The sequence below is a fragment of the Sardina pilchardus genome, chromosome 4 (genome assembly GCF_963854185.1).
Source record: "Sardina pilchardus chromosome 4, fSarPil1.1, whole genome shotgun sequence".
Taxonomy (NCBI): Eukaryota; Metazoa; Chordata; class Actinopteri; order Clupeiformes; family Clupeidae; genus Sardina; species Sardina pilchardus.
In genome coordinates, this window is record NC_084997.1 from 38,579,649 (window position 1) to 38,594,648 (window position 15,000).

The window sequence follows — 15,000 nt, forward strand, 5'->3', positions numbered from 1 at the left end:
CATCTCCTCCTCTCCCCTCCCCTCATCTCCTCTCCTCACCTCTCCTCCTCTCTCCTCCTCTCCTCTCCCTCCTCTCCACCAACCACACCTGCATCATCACAAGTCGCATTTATTCAGAAATGTATTCACAAAATCCAAAACAGAGGCTGTAACTAGACACAGAGGCCATAAAGATTTACATTAATCATGATAAGGCGTGAATGGCCGCCCATCTGTAGCTGTAGACAGCTGTAGACAGTAATGTTTACTCCTCTTTCATTTCGGAATTATTCAAAACATGAATATATAAGTCGCACCTGACTATAAGTCGCAGGGCCAGCCAAACTATGAAAAAAAGTGTGACTTATAGTCCGGAAAATACGGTACTAATAATAATAATAATACTACTACTAATATTCTCTCTCTCTGCTCAGACACGGTGGCGGGGTGGCAGATCGTGCTGGTGATGCTGGGGAGTTTTGTGCTGGTGGGGTTAGCCACGCTGCTGCTGTTTGGCGTGGGCTGGTACTCCTACCGGGGCATACGATACCTCCACCCCAAAGCCAAGCTGCCAGAGCACTTCCTCATACCGGTGAGTGTGTGTGTGTGTGTGTGTGTGTGTGTGTGTGTGTGTGTGTGCGTGTGTGTGTGTGTGTGTGTGTTACCTCACAAAACGTAAGATGCTGCTCTGTATTTACAGTTTTAAAGAAATGCTGCTCTGTATTTGGGTGGTTGACGTTTTAGGCCGAAAAAAAGTTTTTGAAAAAAAATTCAGATATTATGGATGGGAATCACTTAGTTCTGTTGTACTGACTCTCCCATTCCCAAAATATGTATGATCTTTTAGAATTTGTATTGGAATTCATATTTATTCACTAATGTCTTGTGTTGGTGACTAAAATTGTCATATGGTGTGACATGAAAGTTATTGTGTGTAAAACTATGATGGGGTATATATTTATTATGTGAGTCAGTGTATCATAATCTTCTATCTTTACTTCATCAAGATCTAGCATTTCCTTGTGGAAATGTATTATATTTTACAGTATATGTATTCATCAATACACAAAGTAAGGTATTTGTCCCCAATCTTTCAATAAACTTTATATTAATTTGGACATATCTTGATACAAAAGAAATCAAATGCATACAATGTTTGCTGACCCTATTTCCTATCTGTTCCATTCAGATTTGTATGATTTAGACTCCCAAAGCCTTTTTATTTTCATAATTTCTTGATGTTTCTTGATGTCACACCAAATGATATGGTGTCACACCATATGATAAATCACACCAAATAACAATCTGTTAACGCAAAAATGTGAATATATGCATTTCACAAACAATAAATCATAGTTTAAGACAAATTTATCACATAAAGGATCACTGTTAAAAACTCAGAACTTTATAAAACAGAATTCCACCAGATATTGTATAGCACTTGGGTAATAGGAGCCACATATTAAATAATAAATGTTAACAAAATGTTAAATATGCTAAAATATGCATAACACTAAACTATTAGTTAAACATATGTTTGAAAAAAACATTATTTATGTAAGAAAATACAGATTATATCATATAGTGTGACAAATAAATCATATGGTGTGACAGCAAAACCCCATCACACCATATGATATGGGGTCACTCCATATGAGGTTTCATGCACTTAGCAGAACAATGAGTCTTGTGGCTACATGCTAGGACCAAAATCATATGCTCACTTTAACATGGTAACATAGATTTAAAGATAATTTTGACCAAAAAACTATTTACTTTTGACATTTTCCTGAAAAATGGGTCACACCAAAAGACAGCGAAAAGGGGAACTGAGATAGGAGTGCTGGAAATACTTGATTGATTGAAAGAAATATGAGAGATAACTCACCAGGTAAACTTTCAATGTCCTTCTGAGAAGTTATTATACTTCCTGAATGAAAAAGGACCCCCTATCCCTAACGGTCTCCACACAATTGCCCATTTAAAAAACATAATTTAAGGTCACACCATATGATATTGATTTTTGGGACAAAATGTTTTTGTTTATGGCTTGTTCAAAAATATTATGCCTGGACTTTAAACACTACAGACTTACAAGTAGACATCTTTGGTATTAATTGTATTTAAGTAATGGGAAAATATATTCATTTTATTTTGTTTTATTCAAAATCAAACTTTATGAAATGGGCTCGGGACAGTCACACCATATGAGCTTTTCCTGGTTTGGCTGAAAATTTTCAGAAATAGGAATATGACTGGCTTGAATGGTCCATATGTTCATATAAAACAGGTTTTTCTGAACAATATAACCACATTTATTTGCAAATTAGACATTTCTTTACTTAAGTCTGACACTCTGGACCAAAAAAAGGCCATGTCATGTCAACCACCCACTTACAGTTTTAAAGAAAACTGTATACCACTTTTATGTGATACAGAATGCATAGCTCCATATAGCACCTTGATGTGATATAGAATACAGAATACTTAACTCCATATAGCACTTTGAATGTGCCTCTCAACGTTCTACCGGTCAGTTATTTTTGCATAATGACCGCTCTGAAGGTATAATGACCGCTGCCCATGGCAACGGGTTCACTCCGCTAGTTGTAGCAGAAGCCACGAAACGGTAGCCAAGTCATTGCTAAAGACACATTGAGATAAGTTTCTTTTCTCGTTTTGGCAAGTTGCCGTATAATAAGCGCGATAATGTATAGAATGCCGGTCATTATCTGAAAATAATTCCCTTCAGGACGAAGCAAAACCCCATCCTGTCGGGAATTATTTTCCGATAATGACCGGCGTTCTATACATTATCCCTTACATAGCACCTTTATGAGATATAGAATACAGAATACATAACTCCATATAGCACCTTTATGAGATATAGAATATAGAATACAGAATACATAACTCCATATAGCACCTTGATGTGATATAGAATACAGAATACATAACTCCATATAGCACCTTTATGATATAGAATATAGAATACATAACTCCATATAGCACCTTGATGAGATATAGAATATAGAATACAGAATACATAACTCCATATAGCCAGAGCCATATAAAGGGAGAGTTGCGACAAACCGGGTACAGAAAATTCGGTTTGTGACGTGATTCGTGTAACTTCAAATAGTTCAAAATAGTTCCCGGAAGCGATTGACTGTTCGTTAGAATAACAGTCTTTTAACGAGTGTTCGATCCTAACTTCCGGGAACTATTGTTGAGAAAATATGGAACATTAGCGTCAATGGAGTTGTCGCAACTCTCTCTTTATATGGCTCTGCATATAGCACCTTGATGTGATATAGAATACAGAATACAGAATACATAACTCCATATAGCACCTTTATGAGATATAGAATATAGAATACAGAATACATAACTCCATATAGCACCTTGATGAGATATAGAATATAGAATACAGAATACATAACTCCATATAGCACCTTTATGAGATATAGAATATAGAATACAGAATACATAACTCCATATAGCACCTTGATGAGATATAGAATACAGAATACAGAATACATAACTCCATATAGCACCTTGATGAGATATAGAATATAGAATATAGAATACATAACTCCATATAGCACCTTTATGAGATATAGAATACAGAATACATAACTCCATATAGCACCTTGATGAGATATAGAATATAGAATACACAACTCCATATAGCACCTTTATGAGATATAGAATATAGAATACAGAATATATAACTCCATATAGCACCTTTATGAGATATAGAATACAGAATACATAACTCCATATAGCACCTTGATGAGATATAGAATACAGAATACATAACTCCATATAGCACCTTGATGAGATATAGAATATAGAATACAGAATACATAACTCCATATAGCACCTTTATGAGATATAGAATATAGAATACACAACTCCATATAGCACCTTGATGAGATATAGAATATAGAATACAGAATACATAACTCCATATAGCACCTTTATGAGATATAGAATATAGAATACATAACTCCATATAGCACCTTGATGAGATATAGAATATAGAATACAGAATACATACCTCCATATAGCACCTTGATGTGATATAGAATATAGAATACATAACTCCATATAGCACCTTGATGAGATATAGAATATAGAATACAGAATACATAACTCCATATAGCACCTTTATGAGATATAGAATACAGAATACATAACTCCATATAGCACCTTTATGAGATATAGAATACAGAATACAGAATACATAACTCCATATAGCACCTTGATGAGATATAGAATATAGAATACAGAATACACAACTCCATATAGCACCTTTATGAGATATAGAATACAGAATACATAACTCCATATAGCACCTTGATGAGATATAGAATATAGAATACAGAATACATAACTCCATATAGCACCTTGATGTGATATAGAATACAGAATACATAACTCCATATAGCACCTTTATGAGATATAGAATACAGAATACATAACTCCATATAGCACCTTTATGAGATATAGAATACAGAATACATAACTCCATATAGAATATAGAATACAGAACTCCATATAGCACCTTGATGAGATATAGAATACAGAATACATAACTCCATATAGCACCTTTACTGAATTGTCCAGCCAGCCAGAATACTGACCAACCTCAGCTAAACAAACACCATGGTAACAGAGTCCACAGTTCACTGGCTCTCTCTCTCTCTCTCTCTCTCTCTCTCTCTTTCTCTCTCTCGTTTTCTCTGTGCTGTCTTCTCTCTCTTGTCTCTTTTTTTCTCGCTCTCTGTCTCTCTCCCTTTCTCTTCCTGTCTCTTCCTCTGATAGTAACAAAGCAACTAAGGAAAAGTCGTCGCCCCCCCCCCTTCCCCAGGCCAGTTATGGTGTGTGTGTGTGTGTGTGTGTGTGTGTGTGTGTGTGTTCACTTGGTGGCCTCTGTTTATTCAGCTGCCGTTGCTTAGCGTTGGAGTGCGTGAGCTCATCATTGATCATGTGATGGGTTTGGCACATACCAGGACAAGGGATACAGAAGAACAAACTCAGAAGCACTCAGCACCAGTTGGACTACAACCAAAGACAAGGCACACATTCACCTTTGACCTTTGTGTATCTTAGTGAATAACAGTGCCCCCCCCCTCTCTCTCTCTCTCTCTCTCTCTCAGTCGCTGCTGCCCCCCCTCTCTCAGATGGACCAGGCCAAAGGGCAGCCCGTGGAGCTGTGCCACCCCCTCAGCATCATCATGGACACGCCACAGCCCCCTCTGCTGGACGGAGGGCTGCACTGCACCTCCCACACCCAGCCACTCCTGGAGCAGCAGCTGGAGAGGGAGGCAGGGGGAGGGGCAGGGGGGGAATCAGAGCAGGACGGAGGAGGTGGTGTGGGGGACGGAGCCATGTACGCTGGGGGAGATGAGATGGAGCCCTGTTTACCATTGTAAACATCAGTTGTTTATATGAAAGAATGAAGGATATTTATACTGATGGATCCCTTACGTTTATACTTTATCTGATCTGTGTGTGTGTGTGTGTGTGTGTGTGTGTGTGTGTGTGTGTGTGTGTGTGTGTGTGTGCGTGTGTGTGCATGCGCTTGAGTGTGCACAAGTGTACGTTTATGTTTGTGTGTGTGTGTGAACATTTTTAATACAGTGTACACATTTTTTAAATTAGTTTTCCTAATAAAACATTTTCTACAAGTCTAGATTCTGCGTAGCCTACATATTTGAAAATGTGATGTACATATTCCATAGGGTTTCTCTGAATTCTGGTTTCGCACTAGACAACACTCACATGAAGGCAGCACTTAATGCAGGCAGTCTATAGACATTACATTACATTTCTATTCTGAGAGTTTAAACATCTAGGCCTACTGAAGTCAAATTCCTATAGGCCCTACTTGGCAATAATTACATTGCATGTCAATGCAATGTACTGTTATCACTGTTCTTCTTCTTCTTATTATATCTTCCGACCAAAATCAACGATCAAAGGCTCTAAAACCACTGAACCGTTTGACGTCATTCAAACACTCCTACACAGGTCTTGTAATGGAGATTTGTTCTATGATTTTTCAAATGTGTGAACTTTATACTTTTTGAGATATTTACGATAAAAGAAATTAAAATTCCCATAGAGTTTACATTGAGACCCTTTGGCGGCAAAGATTAATTGTTACGTCAGTGCGCAGCTGTCAGTAATCAAGGATCTCTGATCCAAAGCCATGCCACCGCCGCTGCGCTGAACCAGGCTAAACGTGAATGTTACATTACGTCTACTCATTAAGCTGTAACAGCTGCAGCTGCTGTAAACCAGGACGTTATCGTCTTGTCTCCTGTTAGGCTAGCCTACTCCTTACTTGATTTGTTTATATCGTTACAGTAGCCTAACCGGTTTGCTCTCGGTAACGTTATCAACAGCTAAAGACAACCTAACGTCAACGTAAACACTGTACTAACGACAACCAAACTTCCTCCAGCCTACATAAAATATCCTACTGTAAGCTAACGTTACATTTGCTAGATATCCTACCTGTTGCTGCATCATCGTTGATTGGCGTTGTTTGAGATTGTATTCCGTATTCCAATGGTGTCTAAAGGCCAGTTCAAACACAAGATCCGCGACGAGACGAGCTGCAACATTCTAAAAACCAGCGACGTTCTAAAACTCTGCAACTAAGATTTGACATGTTGAATGTTTAGCGACGGCTTGCAACTGCTTGCAACTGCTTGCAACTTTTGATTCACACCGCCGCAACTGCTCTCCGCAACCGTCTCAGACCGTCGCGAATCTTTTTGAACTGGCCTTTAGTCTATAGCCTATGTCCTACTTTTAACCTGCATTAGTGTAGATATGGCTATATGCTATCCTACAAGTCGTTTCACTGTAGGCTACTAAAGTGTCAGCTCTTGCAACTCGTTTGAAGTTGGCAACTTCATTTCAGTCTTTTAAATTCTAATAGGCCTAAATGAAGTTATTTTCCATAATAGCCTATATCCACAATTTTGATGCATTTTCATAAATCACTTTTTAAATGTGACTTTCCAAGTAATTTCAGTGGAATTGTAATTGGGTTATTGTTATTTATCTATTTTTCTGTGTAGCCTAGTTGTCTTTTTAACTATAGGCCTAATACAATGTTTTACACAGTCAGCAACCTTTTTGCATTTACATGCAATGGTAATTCCTTCCATGGAATTACATTTTCTAGTTATGATTATGATTTGGTAAAGCGACTTACAACATGGTAAACATTTTAAACTTTTTGAAAGCAATTCTACAACAATTGCAGAAAACCTTTAAAAAGATAGTGAAGTCAGAAGAAGAAAAGTGACAAAAAAATAGTGACATTTAAAAAGGACACGAGAGACCTATTTCATCTAAGGACTCAGTAGGCTATAGGCCTACTGTGCATTAGGCTACCTATGTTTTAATTGCCTTGCCTTCTTTTGTTTTGTTTTGTTTTGTAGTAGTGACCTAGTAGTATGAAAAACAACCCGTGGTATCACGCATCTGAGCCCGTAGGCAATAACAAACTCCGGTATGTGGTATCGGCAATATGACTCGTGACCAAAGGTAGTCTCGTTACCTTCATAACCCGTCTCTGACGTGACTGTACGCGTGCTGTAGATCAGACACTTTACAGGAAATAACATTTGACTGCAGCTTACCTGGCAGCGTAGGAACTGCGCATGCGCAGCCGGAAGCGCCACCCATGACAACATGAGAGAGAACGTCGGCTTGTTCACACTGCGCAGGCAGCGGCTTGCTTGCTCGCACATGAGCGCAAAGTAGCAGTGAAAGTCAAGTCAAGTGAAAAAACATGATATGATCTGAAATCGCATTCTCAATAAGGTTACTACATTTCGAGGATGAAGGCGTTTATCCCGTTAGAATATGTGATCTTTCTGCTGTTGGCGTACTCGTACAGAGGTAAGAATGCTCCTTTTCTTGTTGTGCCTGCTAACGTGAACGTGAATGAGTCACTCTTGTTTGCTGTTTGCAGTATTTTAGCTGGATGTCAAATGTTAGATTAATGTATCAAATTAGAAGGACATGTTCGTAGTTATGTCGCTGTTGCGCCATTGTGAACTGGCCTAAGCTACCTTAGGGTATCGGTGGTTAAATGCTAACTTTAAGTTAGCTAGCAAATGTCATCTCTAGCAAAACAAACCTAGCCTACTGTACAGGTCTATTCTGTGTAACGCTAACTTGTGTATGCTCGACCATCTCGCTTGACTTGATAGCTAAGAATCAAGCCATTTACTTTGTGTCAGCGAATGATACCGTTGTTTGATTGTACCCATTAGTCTAATAATATTAATATAACAATATATCGCTGCAACTGCAGCTGGCCTTCGTCAAGTTTAGTGAAATCATGGCGATTCACATGACGATTTAATGTATCGCTCGAGTCAGAACTCCAGGTTGGACAGCTCTAAACGAACACCAGGGACCGATACACTATGATCTATTGAATAAAGTGCGTTGTTGTGTCGGTTGCCTACTGGACCTACGTGAGTTGTCAGTTGGTAAACAATGCGATCTGAGCCTACCCTGTTGCAATCATCAGCGGTGGAATACAACGCAGTAGCCTATTCGGTAGCAGTTCAAGACGGAGAGGGGGGGCCTATCCTGATCCCGCCCGTTAACATCGCAGCTAATCTTCATCTTCATCTTCGTTATCTGTGGTCTGCCACACCCTACACATGGGATAATACCGACTATCTTCATCTGTGATCCACCACACCCCTTCTACACACACACACACACACACACTCTAAACAATCCCGACTCTCTTCACCTGTTGTCCTCTGATGGTTGAATGATCTGTCAAGTGCCACCACAATAGGGGCATCCCTCTCTATCGTAAAAGTATATTGCCTCTCTGTACACTTCTACCGTCCTAACGCAACTAATCTGCACTAGTTTATCATGCACTTCCCTTCTGTGCTTCCTTCTTCCTCTGCTGCACTCTGACTAGTAGTAATGATAGTAATAATTCTGCTTTTGAACATTTGGTCGTGTGCATGTTTTGCTCCTAGTGATTGTCTTTGTGGGTAGGCCTGTCACATGACCACCACATCATTCACCATGTCATCATGCAAACCGTACTCAGACCAGAACACCGGCACTCTGCCATTATGGAGACACTGCAGTCTAAGAGTCCTCTATAGAAATGCATGGAGTTGGTTAATATAGCCAGAGACTTTATTATGGAGACACTGCAGTCTAAGAGTCCTCCATAGAAATGCATGGAGTTGGTTCATATAGCCAGAGACTTTATTATGGAGACACTGCAGTCTAAGAGTCCTCTATAGAAATGCATGGAGTTGGTTCATATAGCCAGAGGCTTTATTATGGAGACACTGCAGTCTAAGAGTCCTCTATAGAAATGCATGGAGTTGGTTCATATAGCCAGAGACTTTATTATGGAGACACTGCAGTCTTAGAGTCCTCTATAGAAATGCATGGAGTTGGTTCATATAGCCAGAGACTTTATTATGGAGACACTGCAGTCTTAGGGTGTATTCACACCAGGAAGGTCCGTTAGTTCACTTATTTGTTCCGGACCAATTTCTTTTTCTTTTTTTCTTTTTTAGTGCGGTTCGCTTTCACACCGTGATTAATTGCAACCGGACCAGAATTTATAAACAAAAGCACATGTGCAAAGGTCGTTCAACCATTGGCTGGTAAACGTGTAGGTGGGGTGAAGAATAGGAAGCCAAAGTCAAAGTTGGCCCACGTAAATACTATGTTTGCGTACTGTACTCGTTATTATCCTAGCAATATAGTTTATACAGTTACAGCTTTGCAGAAGTGCTTGAGCGTCAAGACCGTTTGATGCAAGTTTAACAATCATGCTCGTAATTTTGCAACGACGAAGACGTGCAACAGAACAGCTGAGAAGAGCTCTCATGTGTGTCCAACATGCTAACAGCAGGCCTACGGAAGACGGAACGGGTAGGAGATGCAAAATCAAATTATTGTTGGCAAAAAAGCGTTAGCCCACTGCTGCTTACAGCTGTTGTGCGTCACGAAGCTATCCTACATTTCCCATAATGCGCAAAAACTACGGGAGCTCGTCAAATCCAAAAAAGGTAGATTTCTGTAACTGGGTCGGATCGAGGTCGGTCTGCTTTCACACCATAAACGAACCGCACCAGGGTTCGATAGGAACCGCTCCGAGACCACCTCCTCAGCTGGGTCTCGGTCCGCTTGTTTGGTCCGCACTAGAGTTCGAGTGATTGTATTCACACCAGTCAAAAAGGTCCGAACCAAGCAAGAAACGAACTTGAGTTCGTTTTAATCGAACTAAACAAGGCAGGTGTGAATACCCCCTTAGAGTCCTCTATAGAAATGCATGGAGTTACTTCATATAGCCAGAGGATTTATTATGGAGACACTGCAGTCTTAGAGTCCTCTATAGAAATGCATGGAGTTGGTTCATATAGCCAGAGACTTTATTATGGAGACACTGCAGTCTTAGAGTCCTCTATAGAAATGCATGGAGTTACTTCATATAGCCAAAGACTTTATTATGGAGACACATGGGGTAGGCCCCAGCTGTGGCGTGACTGGCTGGGGCACCTGTACTGTACGCCGGTGGCCTGGGTTCGGTTCCCGCCCCGTGATCCTTTCCGGATCCCACCCCAACTCTCTCCCACTCGCTTCCTGTCATTCTTCGCTGTCCTGCCCCAGTGAAGGCAGCAAAAGCCCCCAAAAATATGCTTAAAAAAAGATAGATGAATGAGGTCAGCTCTTATAGCCAGAGACTATCCACTGAGGAGACACAACACTCAGAGTCCTCCACAGAAATACATGGGGTCAATCCTCTTTCACTAAAATGTTTATTTCATCATCATGCAAGTATTGCCAGATTTGCCACATTTATCAAAAGCATTATTAGTCTCCACAAGTGCAGTTCTAGCGCATAATGACGAGTTCATGTCATCGTTTCAGCCCTGTCCCTGCTGAAGTGCAGGGCTAGTGTTGATGTGTTGATTGGGATGTGTTGCTGAGGTGCAGGGCTAGTGTTGATGTGGTGATTGGAACGTATTGCTGAAGTGAAGGGCTGATTGGAGCTAAACGCGTCAGAGAGAGGTGGAGGGCACCTTTGACCCCTATACATGTACATCATAAACAGGTGCGAGTGTGTGGTTAGATACGTCATAAACAGCAGTGTGATCATGATATCGAGCTATAAATGGAACTCCGGCACGTTATCAGAGTATCGAGCTGGTCACCTGCTGACGAGAGATAGACGAGAGATCGAAACAGGCTGTTTCCAGTTCTGGACAGTATGCTTAGAAAATCAATCTCTCATGTTACATTGGCATTTGTAGTCTATTGTAATTATACTAGTCACAACATGTAATGGGAACATTTTGAGCTCTTCTGTCACTTTGAGGAGTGCTAGGCTAGTTAAGTCCTGGCATGTTGAGGAGTGCTAGGCTAGTTAAGTCCTGCCATGTTGAGTGCGCTTTGAGTGCCATCACAGACGTAGTCTGTTCCCCATAATGATTTTGACTGCTATCACAGAGGTAATCTGTTCCTCATAATGATTTTGACTGCTATGACAGACGTAGTCTGTTCCCCGTAATGGGCTAAGTCGTCTCCATCCAACTACAACTCTAACTGTGCGTTCAGACCAAGAGCGACCAAAGCTGCAGAGTCGCTTTTGACGCTGGTAAAATGCGGCAGCCAAAAAGTTTTGTCGCGCAAGTCGCTCATGACGTGAGAGATTTGAACATTCGATTTCGTTTAAAGCATCCACACAAGCGAAGCACTCCTGCATTCCGACTGGTTGTCAGTGTTTTGCAGCCGAAACGAGTCATAGCTTAATAAAGTTCAACTGTTTTTAACTTCTTTTGGTCGCTCTGGTCGCCCCCAGTTTTGACGCTGGTCACTTAGGTCGTTTTGGTCGCTATAGTCGCTCGTCCCCATTCAAAGTTAATTACTTCCGGCGATTTTGCTGTTTTGGTTGCTCTTGGTCTGAACGCACAGCAACTCTGCCATCACTTCACACTAAAATACCTCACACACAGACACACACACACACACACACACTAGAAACCACCTAACACTTTACACTAAAATCCCTTTCTCTCTTGTGCGCACACACACACACACACACACACACGAAACCACCTAACACTTTACACTAAAATCCCTTTCTCTCTTGTGCGCACACACACACACACACACACACTAGAAACCACCTAACACTTTACACTAAAATCCCTTTCTCTCTTGTGCGCACACACACACACACACACACACACGAAACCACCTAACACTTTACACTAAAATCCCTTTCTCTCTTGTGCGCACACACACACACACTAGAAACCACCTAACACTTTACACTAAGATCCCTTTCTCTCTTGTGCGCACACACACACACACACACACACACACACACACACACACACACACACACACACACACACACACACACACACGTGCACATGCATCTGACATCCTTCATCCATCCTTCATGGAAGACAAAAAAGAGAAGCAAGTTTTTCACTTCCTCACAACACTTCTATGTTTGTCCAACAGGAAGTGTGTGCTTGTGGAGGAGGATGGTGCAAATATGTCTGGATTGAAGTTTTGCAATCTGGCTATTGTGTGTGTGGGAGTGTGTTTGAGTCTTTGAGTGTGTGTGTGTGTGTGTGTGAAGGCTAACTAATGTGTGCTCTGTGGAAACAGACCTGCCACCTGCAAGTTCAAAGACTTCGCTCAGAGACTTCAAAGATATGCTACAAACAATCAAACAAACAAATAAACAAATAAATGAATGAATAAATAAGAGGCCCTGATATCTGATGTAGTCAATAAAGACGGAGTTCAAAGTTCAATAGATATTATTTATTAATATGTTGTATGTGCTCTCGCTCTGATATCTGGTGTAGTTCATAACCAGGTGAGAAGCAGGTGAGCCATGTTCTGCCTGTTTGTTTGTTTGTTTGTTTGTTTGTTTGTTAATGTTTTGTTTGAGGGGGGGGGGGGGGGGGGGGGTGTTTAGGGTTCCTTCAGCAACTTCTGAAGCTTTACAAGTGATGAGTCATTAGGCCTATTCGGACGGGATTAGTTTTATGGGGGGACGTAGAGTAATGCAGGTTTATCATATGACCTCTGTAATAGAAATGTCCAATTCGGACGGGACCAGTCATCTCTGTCATTTTACTTGACATGGGAGGAGTAACTACGTTTACGTTCTGCCGTCACATCTTCGTCACCGTGCACGTGATACTTTGCGTCAGGTACGTGCGGCATTTTCAGATTTGAAAGACTACACAAGTTGGTAAAACTAGCAAACGTTAGCTTTATGTTATGCCATAAGTAGTTTGAAATGGCTAACATCAAGCTATTAGGCAAACTAGCTAACGTCCTATTAGGAGCTGCACAGCATATTATGTTTTCATTCAGACTATGGTGGAATTGTTTTCAAATCAGGATGTGACGAAATATTACAGACATCTTTACAGAGGGTCGCGTTCGCACGGGATTAATATTACCTAAGGTAATTACTCCGGACCGTTTTACGGAAGGTAAAAGTGTCTGTAAATGTCACCGACATACTCCGTTATGTTTACTGACATGGCGCGTCCGGACGGGACTACATTACCTGGTAATTATTACTTTACCTGATGTCACTCCATAAAACTAATCCCGTCCGAATAGGCCTCTACTCAGAGTACAGCAGAAGTGCTGTTCGTCCTATTATATGAAGAGTGTATGTGCTGTCAACATGATTGTGACGCTTTGTGTGTGTGTTGTGTGTGTGTGTAGTGTCCATGAAGCTTTGGAGATTGAGTGTAAATATATCTGCCGTCTCTAAATACTGGTGGCTGTATTCTCACACCTGTTATTTCTTCTCTGTGTGTGTGTGCGTGTGCGTGTGCGTGTGCGTGTGCGTGTGCGTGTGCGTGCGCGTGCGTGCGTGGTGTGTGTGTGTGTGCGTGTGTGTGTGTGCGTGTGTGTGCGTGCGTGCGTGTGTGGTGTGTGTGGTGTGTGTGGTGTGTGTGTGTGTGTGTGTGTAGTGTGCGGAGACGTGGAGGCCCCTGTGTGTGTGAGGGTGGAGGCGCTGAACACACACTACGTGCTGCTGTGGGACTGGACTGGAGCACCTGCAGGAAACCATGTGACCTTTACAACACAGTGGCTGGCGTAAGAACACACACACACACACACACACACACACACACACACACACACTTACTGTACACAAACAAACTCTGCTTCAATATGCCCACACACAACCGCACACACACACACACATTCACACAGACATTCTCAATACACACACACGCACACACACAAACATTGTTAGACAAATTAAGAAGGTATATATTCATGTAGAGGAAATGTGATGTGCTCTTCAGAACACTAGAAATGTATAAATGCAATTTCCTTGTGGCGGGCTGATGTCACATAGCGGAAGCTGTGAAACCTGCTGCTGCCAACCTCTGCCTCTCATCATGTGCCCAGACCTAGAACCTTAGAACCTCTGCCTCTCATCATGTGGCCAGACCTAGAACCTTAGAACCTCTGCCTTTCATCATGTGCCCAGACCTAGAACCTTAGAACCTCTGCCTCTCATCATGTGCCCAGACCTAGAACCTTAGAGCCTCTGCCTCTCGTCATGTGGCCAGACCTAGAGCCTCTAGAACCTCTGCCTCTCGTCATGTGCCCAGACCTAGAACCTTAGAACCTCTGCCTCTCATCATGTGCCCAGACCTAGAACCTTAGAACCTCTGCCTCTCGTCATGTGGCCAGACCTAGAGCCTCTAGAACCTCTGCCTCTCATCATGTGTCCAGACCTAGAACCCTTAGAACCTCTCGTCGTGTGCCCAGACCTAGATCCCTTAGAACCTCTGCCTCTCGTCATGTGCCCAGACCTAGAACCTTAGAACCTCTGCCTCTCGTCATGTGGCCAGACCTAGAACATTAGAACCTCTGCCTCTCATCATGTGCCCAGACCTAGAACCTTAGAACCTCTGCCTTTCATCATGTGGC

At 41.5% G+C, this 15,000-nt stretch overlaps 2 protein-coding genes across 2 annotated transcripts in view; both read left to right on the top strand.

The window, feature by feature from the left end:
- The window catches only part of LOC134079078 (interferon alpha/beta receptor 1-like), a 21,044-nt gene extending 15,364 nt beyond the window's left edge, over positions 1-5,680 (top strand). Inside the window, exons 11-12 of the mRNA XM_062535248.1 lie at positions 414-571; positions 5,145-5,680. Of these exons, the coding sequence (XP_062391232.1) occupies positions 414-571; positions 5,145-5,420 (434 nt within the window). The 3' untranslated portion in view covers positions 5,421-5,680. The remainder of the gene's footprint in view (positions 1-413; positions 572-5,144) is intronic.
- A 2,036-nt stretch (positions 5,681-7,716) lies between these two features.
- Positions 7,717-15,000, top strand: part of il10rb (interleukin 10 receptor, beta) — a 16,742-nt gene continuing 9,458 nt past the window's right edge. Inside the window, exons 1-2 of the mRNA XM_062535408.1 lie at positions 7,717-7,908; positions 14,025-14,151. Coding sequence (XP_062391392.1) covers positions 7,848-7,908; positions 14,025-14,151 — 188 coding nt within the window. The 5' untranslated portion in view covers positions 7,717-7,847. The remainder of the gene's footprint in view (positions 7,909-14,024; positions 14,152-15,000) is intronic.